The 20,614-nt window shown below is 33.9% G+C and overlaps 1 protein-coding gene across 5 annotated transcripts in view; it reads right to left on the reverse strand.

Annotated features, from left to right (window-relative positions):
• Window positions 1–20,614, reverse strand: part of LOC118191070 (uncharacterized) — a 37,388-nt gene that overhangs the window by 5,520 nt on the left and 11,254 nt on the right. For all 5 annotated transcript variants that reach the window (XM_035361867.2, XM_035361866.2, XM_035361865.2 and 2 more), the window contains 3 exons: window positions 17,193–17,285; window positions 14,776–14,892; window positions 5,217–5,274 (listed from right to left, as the gene is read on the reverse strand). In XM_035361867.2, coding sequence (XP_035217758.2) covers window positions 5,217–5,274; window positions 14,776–14,892; window positions 17,193–17,285 — 268 coding nt within the window. The remainder of the gene's footprint in view (window positions 1–5,216; window positions 5,275–14,775; window positions 14,893–17,192; window positions 17,286–20,614) is intronic.

Consider the following 20,614-nt stretch of genomic DNA (forward strand, 5'->3'; position numbering starts at 1 on the left):
TTCGTGTCGTGCGTGTTTTAAAATGGCCTATGTTGCAATGAGAAACGTGGTTGCAAGAGGGTCTGGGAGATTATTTTTAGTGACTGTGCATGACAGAAGTAAGGAAACGCTGATGCAGTGTATTAAAGAATGCATTGAGCCTTGTACAACTATGATGGATGTACAACTATATCGGATGGCTGGAAATCTTACAAGGATTTAGGAAAAGAAGGTTTTGAACATTTATTTGTGAACCATAGTATGAATTTTGTGGATAGCGAGTCTGGCTGTCATATAAATACCTTAGAAAGTACGTGGCCGCATGTTAAAGCTACGTTCTGCTGTCCGAAAAAACATCCATTATGGTAAGTGCATTTTATTTTATTGTTCTATGAATTTCTGTTGGTATTGTTGTTTTTTGAATTATTTGTAATTTATTTTAGTTATTTTAGTTTATTTTGTTGATTTGTGCGTAATGCCTAGATTGTGCAATTCGTAGATTTTTTTAAAGTTTAAACAGAATGCTGTGTACATGGTATTCTTTGAAATTTAGTGTTGTTATGTTGATTTATTAAAGCGAGGTGGGCGTAGTTCGTAGATTCCTTCGCTGCCTAGATTGTGCAATTCGTAGATTTTTTTAAAGTTAAAACATATCGCTGTGTACATGGATTTTGGTCAAATATTTTTGGTTAGAAACTTTACGTTTTTGCTATCTACATGTTTTGTTTTTGCTTCGGATTTTTAGCTTAAATTGTGTGTTCAAAACGTGGTTTTTGCATGTGCGAAAGCCGCGTTTTTGGAGACATTTTAGGTTTAAAGTTTGAAATGTAGACAAAAAATTACATAGTAATATGGCACCGTGGAGTTTCTCGCCAAAAATGTTTGGCGAGAAATTTGGCGACCTGGGGCCGCATGTAAGAGTAGTTTCGCTGTGTTCTTATGGTAAAGCAAGTTTGCGATTATACTTATAATTTATATCCATTTTCAGATTTTGCATACTTTACTTTTTATCTTCAATTTTTAATTAAAAATTATTAATTAGATTAACGAAATTATACTGAACTGAAATATTATAGGTAAAAAGAACCTTTGTCATTGAGAAGCAAGGACGCTTAATAAACTATAATATTACGTACAAAACTAATCTTTCAATTTTACTTTTATGTCAAGGACATTAGATTTTCTAAAATGGAGATGAATAGAATGAAAATAAATAAAACTAAATGTCTTACATTACAGTGGTTTTCAAACGTTTTCTAGATTGTATATCTTAGTAACGACCAATAATCTAAAGAATCTCACACTCCTACGTAAGCATTTTCAAACATTTAAGCTGCTTCGTAGCAAGTTGTTTTTCATTCAATCACCACATGTACTTAAAACCAAAATCTCATGTGGACACCACATGACTTCGTTGTAACGCCTCTTAAATTATACACAGGTTATGTTGCATTTAATTTTAGCTTATTTCCTCGAATTTCATTAGAAATATATTTCTCATTCAATGAGCTCAATTCTCACTTCGCGGGAAAGCAAAAATACATAAAAACTCAAGATATCTTTAAAAGGTAGTTCTCCCACCTTCTTGGTGTGGTGGTGGTCTGCATACTGGGCCGGTATTCCAGAAGTCCGCCGTTCAGTTCCCGGCGAAAGCTTTGTTAATTTTTCTTCTTTCCTGCTTCCAGAAAAATACCTAATGTCTCTACAGTGGCGCCCGAAGTAAAAGGGTGGTGGATTATGATTCTCCCCCACCCAGGATTTTGTGATTGGGTCCCCTAAAAACCCTAGTCACCCTTTAAAAGGGGAAGTGCATAACGTATTTCTCCCACCTTCTCTTGGCGTGCCTTCGTGGTGTGGTGGTCTGCACACTGGGCCGGTATTTCAGAGGTCCGTGGTTCGATTCCCGGCGAAGGCGTGTGCTAATTTTTCATCTCTCCTGCTCCCAAAATATACCTAATGACTCTACAGTGGCGCCCGAACTAAAAGGGTTGTGGATGATGATTCTCCGCACCCAGGATTTGGCGACTAGGTCCTCTAACACCCTAGTCGCCCTTTAAAAAGGGGAATATATAAGGTATTTCTCCCACTTCCGTAGCGTGCCTTCGTGGTGTAGTGGTCAGCACACTGAGTCGGTATTTCAGAGGTCCGTGGTTCGATTCCCGGCGAAGGCTTTGTTAATTTTTCATCTTTCCTGCTTCCATAAAATACCTAATGTCTCTAAATCTTCATTAAAAATTGTAAAATACAGAAAAGCATAAATCACCAAATGCAGCTTAATTTTTTTTTTAATTAAAATTAAGGTTTTTACGAAAAAACAAGCTATTCGGCCAGCGGACAGAATGGTAGATTTTTAGTAAGTATGCATGTATTACGCACAATGGATAAGAGTTTTGACTTCCACACAGTGCAATTAATATCTTCAAGGGCCTTAAACCGCTTAGTTGGTAACCAATTCTGTATGGATTACTCTGGGACGGAAGCCAACTAAGCGTATTTCAGTGCACGAAACTGAAAATTTTCTTTTGGTTTCACTCGCAAAAAGACACTGAATTTCGTGTACCGATTGACTTGATTTACTATTCTACTAACAGTTTCAAATGTAAACAAATGGCGGCCTCGTTAGGCTTAGTTACCATTTAAACAATTTCTAACTGCATGCAATAATTGTAATTTGCATACAATAATCGCATTATTAAACTAACTGCATACAATAATTGTATTATTAACTGCATACAATAATTGTATTATTAACTAACTGCATACAATAACTTCTAACTGCATACAATAATTGTATTATTAACTGCATGCAATAATTGTAATTTGAAATAATTACAATTATTGCATGCAGATTAACTTAGGCATAAAAATCTTAAATGTAAAATAATAACAACGGAATTCAATCATCTTTTAAACCAAAAAATGCACAATTTACGAACATATAATAATAAAAAAAAAAAAAAAAAACTGAACTCACCGAGCCGTGTAACAGAGTGAGTATATATGCGGCCGATTTCAAGGAGGTGCACAACTACGTGTTATAGCACTGGCCATCTGCAAAATTTCAAAGTTCTGAGGCTACTCTTTTTTGAATAATGCGAAATACGTACGTACACGGAAAAAAAAATCTGTTCTGAATCCATTTTACAATCCGTTTTGGAAAAAAGAAACCTTTTTCTGTCCGAACGTACAGATGCCATGTAAAAACATCGTTCAAATGCAGAGCGGTTAAGATGGGTATTTTTGCTGAAATATGATACCCAAAATTTTTCGTGATTACAATACTTCCAAGGAGAGTAAAAATATTTCAAATTTGACAAAAGTCTTCAAAGAATTTCTTTTCATCATCATGTGGTACTGAAAATTGTTATGATCGATTAGCAAATAAAAAAGGCAGCAGTTTAATTCTAAGATATTTGTAAAAATGTTTTAAATGTCTTCATAAAGTCGTTCAAATGTGAAAAGAAACAATAATGAATCTCAACAAAACACTTTTTTGAATAAAGATCTTAACGCTGCTGATAAATGATAATAAATTCCTGAATAAAGATCTTAAAATTGGCTTGCTATAACTTCTTGTTGTCTCTTTATCAAGCTAAAACTTTCATGTGAGTACGAGAGAGACCACATTTAATGTCTACCAGCCATACCTCATGCCTCATCCGCGCAAACTTCAACGATTTTCTGAAAGTTTATCACTTTGAATGGCAAAATATCAAAAGGGCATCAAGAGATCCTTATAAACCATTTCGCCGCCAAGCTAAGGAGCTTCTTACGAAAGAAGTGATAAGTGACGGAGGACTTGGGCACTGTCCCTTTACCTAATGGTTAATCAGTACAGCACTACGCCCGCCATTATCCAGAGCCGACGATGGGGTTCGCTGCCGTCCAACTGCCCAAACACCGTAAGAACAGAAGCAGTACATCAGAAGTTAGTAACAGCTATTCGCAATATAAGCAGTTTATATTTTGTTCGGCCCACCAGCGGCGGAGCGGTAAAATCGCTGAACACTGGTAGTTCGATCCGAGGTTCGAATCCCGCGAACGGGCTGGCTGCATGGGCGTTTTCGTGGTTTTCCCCATGTGTAACTTGTATACGAGCCAGTTTCCCATAGAAAGTCCTCCACGAAGGCATCCCTCCCTTTATGCAGATAGCCCTCGAGGCTTTGCCGTAATTAAATAACCTAAAAATATAGCATCTTTTGTTGAATGTAATGTCGCTCTGGGTACAATGCTTATTCATAAAGATATTGCCCGTTTTACATATTCTTAGCCTAATGAAACAATGGTGAGAACGATTCTGTAGAAAGCGGACTTAAACCGCTGCTTTGCGTCCGTTTACTAAAAACTCTGCAGAGAATAAAATAGTTTCCCCTAATTTCAACACTCCATTTACAAACTTGCTTATTCATTCAACGTGTAGAATCATTAGGACTTTTTTGAAGCAGGAGAAGAGAGAAATACGCTATGCCCTCCCCGGGACTCGAACCTGAAGCCAGTTTCCCTTAGAAAGTCCTCCATGAAGGCATCCCTCCCTTTCAGCTGATAGCCCTCGAGGCTTTGCCGTAAATGAATAACCTAACCTAACCTATATTTTGTTCTAGCTGTCCAACCGGTTTAGTGGTTAGGGTTGCTGATTGCCGTAGCAAAGGTCCCGAGTTCGAATACCGCAGAAGACATGGATTGTTTGTAAATGTATAGTACGGCATGGCGGCACTCTAAATATGCGTCGAGCAGAAAGTTCTTTCGTGTGATTTGGTGGAAGGAGAGAGGGGTGGGAGATCCTCGTACCCGTTCCCCAGGGATACCCTCCATCAAAATTGGGGGCGGAACTGAGCTAGATCACACCGTCACCTGCAAGGTGCTCAAGGCTGTTGCCAACGAAATGCGTATCGAGCGCTCCTTGCCACGAGGAATCTGGTGGGCTTAGGCTGATGTTACTATCAGATAAGTCAGCATAAGTAACAACTACAAAGTATTTCCTTCAACATTGTGCTACATTTAGCCTGCTTATTATTTTAAGACTTATTCGCATATTCCTAACTGTACGCTTGTAGAGACATTAGGTTAAGCAATGCCCTCACCGGGCGGACCTCTCCAATACGCGCCGAGTGTGCTGACCACTACACCACGAAGGCATGTTAAGAGGGCGGGACAAATACCTTACCACGTTTTGAAAACCACTGTTACGTAAAAAATTTTAGAATTGTAAATTATAGCAACAGAAAAGAATGACTTACGGCTTGTATCTTCTCTGGCTGAATCTTCGTAAGGTATACAAACTCCGTTGTCACACACCTACATTAAAAGAAGAGAGATATTGAATACATAATCATAAGTATATGGGTTACTTAAAGTAAAGTAAAAAAAATCTGATGTGTACACCACATAAGTTCTTTGTACGGAATATTAAATTATACGCATTTTTTCTTGCATTTCATTTAAACTAATTCATTTAAACTAATGGATTGAATTAAATCTACTTCGCCGACAGCGCATAAACCACAAATAAATGCATTCTTTAAAATTCACTCTAGTATTTGTTTACCATAGCGACACTCTGGCGCTAGATTCACTTAACAGTATTATATTTCCTATTATAACTCATAATGCACTAAATTTATATCATTTAAAGAATAGAATTATCTAATCGTTGCCACATGTTCTATTCAAATACTATAATAAAGCTAGAAGGGTGTATAAAAGAAATTAAGCAAACAAAACGAAAAAGAAACAGTTTTTCACAGACGATTGAGTATTTCTCATTCAATTAATTCAGTTCTCACTTTCCGACAAGACAAAAATACATAAAAACTCAAAATATCTATATTAAAAATTACGAAGTAAATTTTAATATAGATATTTATAAATTTTAATATAGATATTCCAGAAAGGATTAAGCATGATTTAATAGGCAACAATAAATGAAGGCGTTATCTTTGTTGTTGCGAAGCTAAGTTTATCTAGATTGGCAACAAATCCAAACTGTCTGCTGTTTCAAATGTAAACAATCAATGGCCGCCGTCAAAAAAAGCCTTAGCGGCACTTAAACAACTTTGAAATTGTTGATAATTCTCAAAATATTGCACACAGATTTACTAAAGGCATAAAATCCTTAACCGGAAGATAAAAACAACATAATTCAATCATTTTTAAAGCAAAAAATGTACAATTTACAAACATATAAGAGTAAAGCAACTGAGATCACTGAGCCTGGTAACAGAGTGGATATATATATAAATATATTTATATACGTTTGGTGCGGCCGATTGCAACCAAAATACGAGGTGCACATCTACATGTTATAGCAGTCCTATATACAAAATTTCAACGTTCTGAGGCTACTCGTTTTTGAGTTATGCGAGATACGTACGTACATACGTTCGTACAGACGCCACGAAAAATTCTCTTCAGAATTTATTTTAAAGCAGTTTTATAATTTTTTTGGAGGAAACGAGTCTTTTATTCTATTCTTACGTACAGATATCACGCAAAAACATCGTTAAATTGCATTCGATAGCGGTCAAAATGGATATTTTCGTTGAAATATGCTGCCTGAAACTTTTCGCGATTACAATACTTCCTTTTTTACTTCGTACAAGGAAGTAAAAACCCCATTTTACGAAAAGTATCTATTAGAAAATTTATGTAAGTGTAATATTTATATCTACATCTATATCTATGATGTATTATAGGAAAGTTAGCATCGTGTACATACATAAAAAACATGCTTGTAGACGTGGCCGGATTAAAATGCTGCTTTTATATCTTCCTTAGATCTTTTATATCTTAAATATCTTTCATTGGTACCGTTACCGTGTCGAGGACGCTCTCAGTACATTTTAGAAGATCAAAAAAAAAAGGGGGGGAACCTCTTAATGCTTAACGATGTTTTTATCCGTAACACTGTGTGTAATGATATTTTTTGATTAATTCCATGAGTTGATTTATATTTCTTAAATTTACTGCTCATTATTGCTTGAATTTTGAGTTATGTTGTAAAATAGAAAGTAAATTAATTACCCACTTTTGTTTAATGGGTGTTGGAATATCCTTACACAAATATAATCCTTACAAAGTTTTACAAAATATGAAATCGATAATAAAACAAATTCCAAATTTCAAATTTGGGCTTCCACATGCCCATATTCGCAGTAGGATTACGTCATTCAAAATTCGATGGCTCTAGGTACCATTGTTTTTTCAGAGTGCGAGAAACATACATGCATTTATGCAGATTCTTCATTATTTAATTTCTTTAAATATAATGCAATACTCTAACATTTCGTGGCAACAGTTTGAAAAGTGAAACGAACATTTATAGTGAACCAACGCAAAATCGCAAAACGAAAACAATAGTCCTTCAGGGCCAAAGCCCCTTTGGACTAAAAATCAGAGATTTCAGATTTTATATTACGCCCAAAGGGGAAGGCCTTTTTTTCACGTTTTATGTGTTATCTCTATCTATTAAGTATCATGTTCTTAGCATTTAAACCATAAAATTCAGTCAAACAACAATATCAGAAAATATTTAAAAGAGCATATCTTTAGAATTTCCAATAAACAGTCTCGCGCGCTGAAGATAAGATAAAAATGTTTTTTCTGTACAGTGCTGCCATTGCTCGCTTTGCAATTCTCGAGGTTCTTAATTAATTTTTTTTAGTGTTGTTAGCCCAGAAGGTCTATTAATTTCGCTTCGGCATTTTGTGGCGTTTCACTTTTGAAATGCTTGCCACCAAATATTATCGCACTGTATTATATTTACAGAAATTAAATAATGAAGAATCTGCGTATATCTGTATGTGTTCATTTAGAAGTCAAACAACAAAAATCTTAATCTGTATGTATGTTTCTCGAATTGTGATGAAAGAACGGTACCTAGAGCCGTCGAATTTTCAATAACGTACCTCTCCGCCCGAATATGGGCATCTGGAAGCCCAAATTTGGAATTTATTTTATTATCTATTTCATATTTTGTAAAGCATTTGTAATGTTGCGCGCTTCCAACCTGCACGCAACAATAGTGGTGACTGCTATGAACTGGAAAGTATACAAAGTCTTGAGAAGGGTTTAAATCCCTTTTTATTCAACTTTAGAAATTACAGATGCGTGCTCTTGACGCTCACAAACTACGCCGACCCGGCGGTAAAATAAAAATAAGAAACTAAAAAGGAATAATAACAAGTGACTAACTACGAGGCTCTCTAAACGTAACTAATCTAATCGCGTTCTGAAATACCGCTGATAATTCAGCAAACTTCTGAATATTACGTTGAAAGATTTAACAATCTACTGAGGCAAGCACACAAGCCGAAACGCGTGGTTCTTCAATTTCTAACTAGCCACCTCCACTCTCGTGAAGCAAGAAAGCACACTTTCGAACTCGTTTCCCTTCTATTTAACTCAGAATACTTCCGCTGACAATTTGAATCCTTGCGCGTTCTACTAAAATTTACATACTCTGGCATTGGCAATTCCAGGGGAAAGTAAGGCTTGACAGGAAAGATAGTTTAAACTTAAAATAAATGTTAGTTAAAATAAATATAAACCCTACACATTTATGAAGTTTTGCGTAACAAACTCGACGATTTCAAACCGAGCAATGACAACACTGTGTGTGGGGGGGGGCAAATATTTTTATCTCCAGAACGCGGGACTGTGTATCGGAAATTCTAAAGATATGCTCTATTTTAAATTATTTTCTGATATTGCTGTTGAATTGAATTTTATGGTTTAAGTGCGAAGAACATGATATTTAATAAATAAAGGTAACACACAAAACGTTAAAAAAACGCCCCCTTTGGGCGTAATCTAAAATCTGAAACCTTTCAGTTTTTTTTCTCATTTTATTTATTTAATTTCGTTTAATGTTATTGCCAAGTATTAACACATATGTACAACTTGATTTATTGACCAATATATATTGAATTCAAGTTTAAGGGGGCTCATAGACCTTAAACCCCTTATGAGCTTCGAATTATGTGACTGTTGCAAGAATTGAGATATTTTATTTATTTTAAAAGTAATTACCTCCAACCTTTTACAGCTGACTACATAATAATAGTTGCTTTGGAAACTAGTAACCAGAAAGTTTGTGTTGCCACAAATATTTTTGTAATTTAATTAACTCTGTGACAAAATGTTTCGTCATTTTTCCACCTTGCGCGCATGATATTTTAAAAATGGCTTATGGTACATACCTGAAATGGGATGGAATTATTTATATGGGAACTATTTTCGAACTGAGCCGAAAATCTGATGATTATTTTAATATTAAAAAATTTTATGCACGAAAACATTACAGATTTTTTTAATAAAATACATTTTATAAACTCGACTCCAAATAAAATAAAAATTTAACATGAAATCCTCAGTTTTTTTGGTTTAAAGTAGTTTCCAAATGTTATAAAAGCTATATATAAACTATGGAATTAAATAAAGCCACAGATAATTTTAAACTGTGCGCGCATGTTGAAAACATAAGGAAACTTTTTGTCACAAAGCGGATTAAATTATAAAAATATTTTTGGCAACACAAACTTTCTGTTTACGATTTCAGAAAGCAGCTATATTATGTAGTCAGCCATAAAAAGTTGGAAGTAATTGCTTTTAAAATAAATAAGTTATCCCAATTCTTGCAACAGTCACATATTCGAAGATCATAAGGGGTTTAAGGTGTATGAGCCCTCCTTAAATTTGGCAAACTTGGATTTATATTCTACTTTTTTAACTCTCCCATCTTATTTCAGGGCAATTCATATCTTAGAAAGTTTCATGTATTCGCCTATACGATTCGTTAGAAAATCGGACTCTTATTTGTTAAGATGTAGTTTTGAAGGCAGACGAAACACAAAGCGAAATGTGACGTGTTCTCAGACGGAATTTTGTGTCAAAGTAATTTGGGTTTTGGTTTACAATGTCTGAGTTTCAGTTTCCAAATTATTTGCACCATCAGCCTTATTTAAAGAGTGGAAAAGGGAAATAAACCATTTAAATTAGAGAAATAAAGGGACTACTGCAAATTAAAGGTAGTATTTTGATTAACGTACTTTGATTACGTGTCTCCCTACAGGAATGACTTACTAAAGGAATGCCTTTCTAAGGCAAAAGCATTATACTTGTAGCATTAGAAAACGAAGAGAGGTATTATATTACGATATAAACCTCTAAATTTTTCACGAAATAATAACTTAAACATAAGTTTTCCATTGCATTTGAAAACTGATCGGGATTTTGGGAATCTTAGTAATATTTCAATATTTCAGTCCAATTTCAAAAAGTTCCAAGCAAACTCTGCCAACTCCAATTATAATTCATCATTTTCAAAACTTTTGGCACATTGACACAAATATTAAAAAAAAAAAAAAATCTGAAAGTTTTCAGATTTTAGATTACACCCAAAGGGGCTTTTTTTACGCGTAGTGTGTTACCGTTACTTATTAACGGTATTATTTATACCTTCGCACTTAAACCATAAAATTCAATTCAACGGCAATATCGCGAAATAATTTTAAAATGAGCATATCTTTAAAATTTCCGATACACAGTCTCGCGCGCCGGAGATATCCCCCCCCCCCTCGGTACAGTGTCGCCATTGCTTGCTTTGAAATCGTTGAGTTTCTAAAGCAAAAATTCTTTAATGTTTGACAAAATATGAAATAGGTAATAAAACAAATTCCAAATTCGGACTTCCTAGCCCATATTCGGGTGGAGGATTACGTTTTGCAAAATTCGATGGCTCTAGGTACCAATGTTTTACCACAATGCGAGAAACATACATGCATCATGCAGATTTTTCATTATTTAATGTCTTTAAATATAAGACAGGGAGATAATATTTCGTGGTAACAATTTAAAAAGTGATTTGCCGTGTATAGTGAAATGGGTACTTTTCCGTTTCGCCGGCGCAAATCTCGCCAAGCAGACTTTATTGGCGACAACATACAGTATACACATAAAAAATATTTAAAAAATGTTAGTTCTAAGAATTCTTTTTTTGAAGGCATAAACATTTTAATATCGCTTAAAATTTTATAAAAAGCCAATAAATAAAGACAATTTGTAAAAAAACATTAATTTAAGAATTTACTATGCTTTCATGGTTCACCATCCTGATTCGCCGGTTCATATCACGTGACCCCAAGCGATCTCATCTCACGCAAACTACTCTACAAAATTCTAATGCTCTCAGTAATTATCTACATTAATTTCAAGTTAAATCTTAATTTGGAACACAAGTTTATATGCAAGAAATATTTCAGTTCGTACGAATAGCTTACTCAGAAATTATGTAAAACTGCAGTGCTTTACTTCGCTAATGCATTCTCATTAGAATTGAATTTAACCCTTGACTTTACCTTTTCTATATTTTCGACTTCAGGTAAGCACTGTGATTGCATTCTAATTGACGTAATTACCGAAAATGGCCTTAGACATAAAGCTGAACTATCTGATAAAAATTCTATGCAATTATATGCCAGTATTGAAAAAAACAATCAATCTGATAAGAAAAAGCTGCGACTTGTTTTGAAAATGAGGCGTAAAAGGTTACCAGCGAGAATATTCCGTTTGGCATCGGTTGTACCATTATTGGCAACTTTATCGCTTGCGCCGGCAAAACGGAAAAGTACCGTGAAATGCTACAAAATGCCTTTTTGAGACTAATAGCCCTTCTCGTCTAGCCCCCCCCCCCTTTGGGATAAAAAAAGCCCTAACACACCAGACCATAATTCGTAAAACCTTAGTTTTAAGGATTTTGTACATTATTTTTGTAATATCTAAAAAGTGTTCCTAAACTAGTATTGGCAATAACTTTTATAATGATTAGAATATTCTTTAGAAATCCATACTTCACTACGTAACTTTCTTCATGTTATTAATTTTTTTCTTCTGTGCAGTGTTGCCATTGCTCGCTTTGAAATCGTTGAGCTTCTTAATCTCATAATCAAAAACTCATAAATGCTTTACAAAATATGAAATAGATAACAAAGCAAATTCCAAACTTAGGCTTCCAGATGCCAATATTCGGGTGGAGACGTTATTCAAAATGTTATTCAAAATTGGATGGCTCCAGGTATCGTTGTTTTATAGAAACATACATACATTTTTGCAGATTCTTCATTGTTTAATTTCTTTAACTATAATACAGGGCGATAATATTTGGTGGCAACAATTTGAAAAGTGAAACGCCACAAAATGCTAAAACGAAATTAATAGCCCTTCTGGGATAACGCCCTATGGGCTAAATCTTTTCGAAATGCCATAGCAAATATAAAAAATTTATAACACTAACTTTCATATTTATAATTTACATTTTAACATCATAAATATTTTACAAATTAAAAGAGAATATTAAGCGGCAATTGCAAATTAAATTTAATATCTTGATTAGCATATTTTTTAATATTACAAACGTATAGTTGTAAGAAAAGATTTTTAGCAAACAAAAATTTGAATGAATGGTATTAAAGGATACTCGATTTTGCAAGATTTATTCATTTTCTAAAATAATTTCTATGCTATTCAATTATTAATTTTCATGTTGAGCAAAATTTCAAACACCCATCAGTTAAACTGATGCGCATTAAACTGAATTGGCAAGTGTTCTATAAATTGTTCAGGTTCTTAAATTAGAACTTTTAAAGAGTCAGTTATAAATTTTATTAATAAAATTAAAAATAACTTGGCAGTCGAATCTGTGGAAAATAAGATAATTTTGTAACTAATGAGTAGAAAAAAAGGAATGATAATAAGAATTTATTAACTATGTTTATAAACATGTGGTGATTCATTTAATTTATCTATAACAGTTAATTTTTATTTTAAAGCTAATTTCCTTTTATCTTCATTTTCACCCACGTTTTCTTACCAGAATATTAATAATCTAGCTCGTTTGTGTTCGAATGAGGTAGAAAGAAGTAGTATTTAAGGGAAGGTTTTGGAAGCCGATTTTAGTGCTTGAAGGGCACGTTGCAATCTTGAATTACTAGCAATTAGATTCCTTTGACGTTGAGTGCTTCTAGCCATTAAGCTTGATTACGCCGACTTTTACGAGTCAGAGCCTTCCTGCGCGTTAAATTATCCTGTGAGCCGTTAGGCTAAACTTACTACTTTCAATTTTAAGTTCATCGTTACCTATTTAAACCAGAAGTTGGCTTTTGTGTAAGGCAGAAGTTGGCTTTGTGTAAGTGTAGCCTTCTATAAACTTATTGAGCGAATAAATAATAATTGAGCGGTTGTTTGGATTTCTATACTTGAAAATAATTCTTCACACAGTCTTCTAGGTCTTGTTAGTTCATGCTATCCAAGTCTAGGAGATGCTATAAACAGATCATAATCTGCCGTGAAAGAAGTAAAATTACTTGAACTGTACACCCTGCAGGGAAAAAAAAATTACAGTTCTATAGCTCCCGTTCTACTAGACCGATTGTCAAAATTTAGCTTGAGTTTTCCATATCTCGAAAGTGCGACTTAGGATATATATTAGATTTATATGTAGCATTGTTCTAACATAGTTATTTTGACACAAAATCGGACTTTTTCTGAAATAACATACCAACGTTTTTCCGTATTTCTATTCTATGACTCAAATTATGCCTAGATATTAAATTTTATGATTTTTAGTGAGAAATTTATAAAGAAATTAAAAAATTTATCTTGGCGCATTTTTTCTTCAGTTTGCGCCCAGAATAATTCACTTGGCAAACTTCTTAAGTTATAGCAACCTTATTATTTCCTTCTTTTCATTGCACACGAGCGAAAAAAAGGTCATCGCTCGTACTTTCAAATGATTTTAATAAAATACGTAAACCACATTTGGCGTTATTATCGCTTATAACAAAATATGTCAAATTTCAAAACGCGCCAATATATAAATTCACGAATATCTTAGAAAAGTCTGACTAACAAACTCTAATTTTTTGCAGGTGCGCCTAGAAATACTACATCTATTTTGAAATGATATTAAAAATTTTATAGGTTGTAATTCGATTTTTTTTTTCGAAAATCTTATAAAAATTATTTAAAAATACAAATTTTAAAAACAATCATAAAAAATGGGCGAATTTTACTTGGAATGAACCTAAGTTTCGAAATGTGTAAGGGAGAATCAAATAAGTTCAATAAAAAAAAGAGAGAGATTAATAAATCTATACCAAATTCTATTAACATGGAGGAGCTAAAATTTTGAGAGCTAATTTTTTAAAAATTACTCGTGCAAGTTTTAGGAAACTTGGCAGTTTGGCATAATTTGAGTCTTAGAATCGAAATATGGAAAAACATTTGCACGTCATTTCAGAAAAAGTCCGATTTTGTGTCAGAATACCTAGAACAATGCTATGTGTAACAATGCTATGTATAATTAGAACAATGCTATGTGTAAATCTGATACATGTCCTAAGTCACGCTTTCGAGATATAAAAAACGCAAGCTGAATTTTGTCAATCGGCTTATACAACTGTCTCCCCTTTTTTTCCTTTCCTCTCCCCTTTTTCTTTTTTCCCCCGCAGTGTACAATTTCTTTCTCTTAAGTGTCAAATGGCTATTTATTTCTCAAAATATATTAAATGTTATAACAGCTGCTAAGTCCAAATAAAGATAAAGCATTTGTAAATATGAAGTGGACCATCGTATTCTAAATAGTACCCATCAAACATGTCACTGGTCTTCAGTTGGAATCGCTGAAAAGGCTAGCTTTAGTCATTCCCAACTGAAGGCGGATATATAAATTGGAGGGGGCGGGATATTATAAAACGGCTCTAATTTATAAAATTAATAAGTAAGTAAACTGCTATTTCTTACTCCTTCCGATGCGGAACTGGCATCGTAACATTCCTCTCCGTCGTCTTCCAACTCTTCATACAGCTCGTTCTTCAAATCATTGTCAAAGTAAACTATTTTACAAGGATCATATGCTCCCTGAAAAGAATTTGCTTTCGATAACTCACAAAAGACAAACATTGTAATAAAAATTTTACCATTAATTACAGTCTAAAAACATAACATTTGAAAGCCCATTTTCAAATTTTGCTTAACATATGCTCTCCCAGAAGAAAAGAAAGAACAATCAAGATACATTAATATTTAAAGTTTAATTTGAGCATTGCATTGCATAAATTGACTATAAATATATTTCTATAATTTAAAATATGAGAACATCAGCTGAAAATTTTTTGATAAAAATTTAGCATGTCAATAAAAATAATTTGTCTTCACTTCCCCCAATTTGTCTTATTTTACCCCCAATTATTTTGTAAATCTGCCTAAAGGGGGCAGTACATATTCAATGTAGTCAAACTTAGCTTGAATAGTTTATCTATGTCACTGAATATATACTGCTCCTTTTAGATAGATTTACAAACTAATTTTGGTTTAAATAATCTCAAGGTAACGGATTTGACATGAAGTGTAACACAAATTATTTTTCTATTGATTTGTTAAAAGAAGAAAAAAAAAAACCTCCTGTAATTAATTTTTATCATGAATATAATACACTAATAATTCATGTTTAAAATAATTAAACTTCTTTATTTAAAAAAAATAAATTAGGTTACAAAAACAAAGAGGTTGAATAATATGAAACTTGAAAGGGACAGTCTACAGTGGCGCCCGAACTAAAAAGGTGTTAGATTAGATTTCTCCACTTCCAGGATTTGGCGATTGGGTCCCCTAAAAATTCCAGTCGCCCTTTAAAAAGGGGAGGGTATAAGGTATTTCTCCTACCTTCTTGGCGTGCCTTCGTGGTGTAGTGGTTCTGCACGCTGTGCCGGTATACCAGAGGTCCGTGGTTCGATTCCCGGCGAAGGCGTTGCTAATTTTTCATCTTTTCGGCTTTTCCAATTAATCTAATGTCTCTACAGTGGCGCCCGAACTAAAAAGGTGTTGGATGAGGTTTTTCCGCACCCAGGATTTGGCGATTGGGTCCCCCGAAACCACAGTCGCTGTTTAAAAATGGGAGTATATAAGGTATTTCTTCTACTTTCCTAGCGTGCCTTTGTGGTGTAGAGGTTCTGCATGCTGGGCCGGTATCCAGAGGTACGCGGTTCGATTCCCGGCAAAGGCGTTGTTAGTTAATAGTTATGTCGCTGGTGGTCAGCTTTAATTTAGAAATTAAAAGCAAATTATTTAATTTAGAAAAGGAAATATAATTTTAATAATTGAAAGCGAAGGTTTCAGTTGCTATGGACAGATGTAAGCACGCCCATAATTGAAATTTTAGGTTTTTCGTATGAGTTGTTAAAGGTATTATTTACAAGATATAGATAGATAGATAGATAGATATTAGCAATAAGCATATATGGGCAGAGCTGTGTAAACAAATTGTCGTAAAACTTCCTTTAAACCATTCGCGTGGAGTCATGGAGAAGGGGGGGAAACAGATTTGCTAAAGAAATTGTAGTTTTTCCCGTGACAACAACCGGATACATGCTGCGGTTGTGGCAGTGACAACACTGTCTCAAATCCGCGTGTTATGTAAGTGCTTGAATATCCTGCATACAAGGTGTGACACACACACACACAAAAAGAGACTGAGATTATTTCTCCCGCCTTCTTAGCATACCTTCCAGGTGTAATGGTCAATACGCTCGGCGCGTATTCGAGAGGTCCGTGGTCAAGTCCCGGCGAGGGCATTGCTCATTTCTCATGTCTCATGCTTCAAAATAATATCTCTAATATCTTTATAGCGGCTCCCGACCTTAGAATGGTGGTTGTTGATGATTCTCCACCTCCAGGACTTGACGACTGGGTCTCCTAATCCCCAGTCTCCCTTTAAAAGAGGAAGTATTCTCCCGTCTTTTCATTTCAGGAGTATTCTCCCGTCAAGGCATTTCTCCCGTCTTCTTAGCATGCCTTCGTGGAGTAATGGTCAGCACGCTCGGCGTGTATTCGAGAGGTTCGTGGTTCAAGTCCCGGCGAGGGCATTGCTCATTTTTCATGTCTCCTATTTCGAAATAACCTAATGACTCTGCAATATAATTATCATTAGTATTCAGTTATCAGGTGACTATTAATATCAGTAATTATCAGGTGATATAATTATCAGATGATGATTATTATCGGTAATTATCAGGTGATATAATTATCAGTAATATAATCGATTGGATGAAACAACAAAAAGTTTTTATAATACAAACTTGAAGACTTTCCTCTCAGTTTTCTTAAAGTATTTTATCAGCAGTTAAATGATGCACATATATGAATTGCTTATACAATATTACCCTTATTCCAACAAGATCCGTGGATTCATCATCATCATCCGACTCATAAACTTCATGGAAGACGATACTTTTACACTCTCCGTCGTGGCAAACCTGAATAATGGAACAATGGAATGAGAATAATAGCGAAAATAATGGGAATTATCAAAGTTCATTTTAAAATTCTGCGATGATCAATAAGGTTGAACAAAGAGTTAATATTTTAAAAAGTACTGTTTATTATTCTATCAATCCCATTTAACTTTTCTTTACTAAAACTGAAATACTTATGAGCAATTATAGTTTATTTACTAGCAATAAAATGTATTGCTTTAAATTTTTGAATGAAAGAAATATTAATTTAGAATTCAAACAAAAAAAAAAATCCCGAATTTTGTATTTCGAATTTGTTTTATTATCTATTTCAAATTATGTAAAACTTATCAGGTTCAATGTTCCGTCTTACTTTCTTTGGGAACATGCAAGGACCTGACTCGGAACAGGGAGCTTACTATAGCTATGTTCAATAACTGTGGGAAGTAGACAAGATACACAGGAAGGGTATACAAAACCCTTTATTTTTCACTCTTTACAATAATTTCCGTACTTCGGAATACAGAGACCAACTACTTGTGGTCTGAACGTAAGAATATAAAAATATAACTAAACTCTAATTTAAATTTGGAATAATAAACGTGGAAGATTGGCCGTATATTAACAGGAAGCCGTATGTAGTACAGAGAACTGTTAACACTACAATACGTTTAAAAATTATCACGAGGATTAAACCTCTGGCCTGGAAGGCAACCAGCAACTGAGTAAACTTCTAAGGTAAGCGGCCTGCTTCGATTAACTCCTTCCTCTCTCTCGCTTGGCAAAAAGCCACAACTTAAGTACTTGGCGTTCGCCAGACAAATTTTGCATAAATAAGTTAACGCTTTTAATTCTGGTCGGAAGTAGAAAATAAGAAGTGGTAGTAAAGATTTAAAATAAAAATAAACGTTAGTAAAACTTAAGATCCTTACAAACTTTGAGGAATTTTTTCTTCTTTGAGGAACAAACTCAACGATTTCAAAGCGAGTAATGGCAACAGTGATGAAAAAAACTAAACATTTTTATTCCCAGCGCGCGAGACTGTGTATTGGAAATTCTAAAGATAAGCTGTTTCAAAATATTATGTGATATTGCTCTTGCATTGAATTTTATATGGTTTAAGTGCGAAGAACATGATATTTAATAAGTAACCGTAACACACAAAACTTAAGAAAAACGCCCTTTTGGAAGTAATATAAAATCTGAAAGCTTTCAGTTTTTTTTTTTTTTTTTTTTTTAAATGTGTGTGTTTTGCACATTTTCATCCCTTATATCTATATCTATATCTATATATATATACGTAGGTAAGTTGAAAAATAAGTTTCCCCTGTCGACTGTGGTCAGAGTTGTGTATGAAATTCAAAAAATAGAATGAGACATTAAAGATATGACATACCTTTATTTTTCGACGTAGGTACCAAGTACATGGAGACATTTGTCATATCGCTTGATAAGCTTCAAAAAGCCTTCCAGGAAAAAATCAGGGCTTTGGATATAGAAGAAGCATTGAACGGCTTGTTTCACTTCAGTATTGCTTCCAAAGTGCCTTTCCCCGAGATTTATCCGCTATGAATGGGCACGTGGAGTATCAGGAACAGAAATTCATAACCGCCTCGTGGAAGTCTATGGGCCAGGTGTGATGTCGAAGCAAATGGTGCGGAGGTGGTGTCGCACATTCAGTGATGGACGTCAGCAAGTGGAGGACATACCGAGAGCTGGACGGGCGCGCACGGCCACTACAGATGCAAATGTCAGGAATGTGGACGACATGATTAGAGCGAACCGGCGTATCAGCATCGATGAAGTAGCGGAAGAACTTGGAATCTCACATGAGCGAGCTCAAAACGTCATCCACGACATTCTTCGATATAGAAAAGTGTCAGCACGATGGGTGCCCCGACAATTGACCTCGACACACAAAGAACAACGCATGGGGGTCAGCCCATGGAGGTAGGAAGTAAGATGGAGTCGCCCTAAACAAGTTTCTCCGTACCCTGCTCTGAAGCACCGGCGATCCCTACGTGGTGACCAAAACATTGGGTCATTTACCATCGAGTTCTATGGGATTTGACGCGTTCGGATGTAAATATTTTGTAATTACGTCGCAAATATACATATAAATGTATATATTTTCTTTTTTCTACAACACTTCAGAGTCCTAAGTATATGAAAACAACATATTTTTAAACAACATTTCATTCTGAACGGAATTAAATGCTATACTTTTCACAGGACAGTTTTCTCAGAATGGTTTAATTTGAATGAAATATTTTCACAAGTTTTCGTTAATTTTACATTAGAAAAAAAATTAAGGTAATTCGATTTTATTCGGTTAAGGTACAAAAATTAAGATCAAAGTTTATTGTATTATTAATATTAAAATTATGCATTATTTCTTTTCTATATATAGAGATTCTTCCTAAAATACTTTCTTAAATATGACATTATTTTTTGGCTTCTTTTAAATCGAAAAATGTAAGTCAATTTATAATTAATGCTCTATTCGGTTCATTTTAAATTAGAGAATTATTAGGAATTAGCGAAATATTTTAAATAAGTATTTCGCTAATTCCTAATAATGAAATAGGTATTAAATAGTATTTGACTTTCTCTGAACATTTCTGAAAGGAAATAAAATATTTTTTTTTTTTTTTTTTTAAAGTATTATTTAAAACTTGTAACTGAGTTATTATAAAATGTAAAGGGAATAATTCTTTTAATTATACTTATCAGATTTTTTTTTTAGCCTTCATTTCAACAATACATATTCCAAAACTCTTTATTACGTTCTTAAGTGCGCATCTCATAGCATTTGCTTTACAATACCATTTAACAGATTGCTTTCCAATACGAACAATTCTGGCTTAAATAGTTTTATAACGTATTTGTCGACAGGATTTCAATTTATGTTTACAATTCAATATTAAGGTTATTATATATTTAGATAACATTTATAATCATTATAAATTAGATACATTTAATCATTAGATTTCTTCACAGTACTTTCACAGTTGTTTATAAGTGAATAAATTCTTCATTTCAAATACATTTATAAATAATTTAATAAATATTTAAGTATTTTGTCAAAGGCAGATGCATGCTTTTTGCAAGCACATGCATAAATACCCATACATATTTCCTATTTATCATTTACGGCATGTGCAAATCTTTAATTTTTGTGCATTCACTATATTTTTTGTGTAAAGTAATTTACACTAATTTAGCATACACCCGAAAGTTTTACATAAAAATATATATATGAATATAATTTGAATGAAAATTATAAGTATTATTTTTAATACCCACTCAAAGGTCAGTTTTTCTTCAAAATTCCTCCACGATGGCATCTC

Source organism: Stegodyphus dumicola, chromosome 2 (assembly GCF_044657685.1).
Source record: "Stegodyphus dumicola isolate Sdum_Otavi_A_Nest chromosome 2, ASM4465768v1".
Lineage (NCBI taxonomy): Eukaryota > Metazoa > Arthropoda > Arachnida > Araneae > Eresidae > Stegodyphus > Stegodyphus dumicola.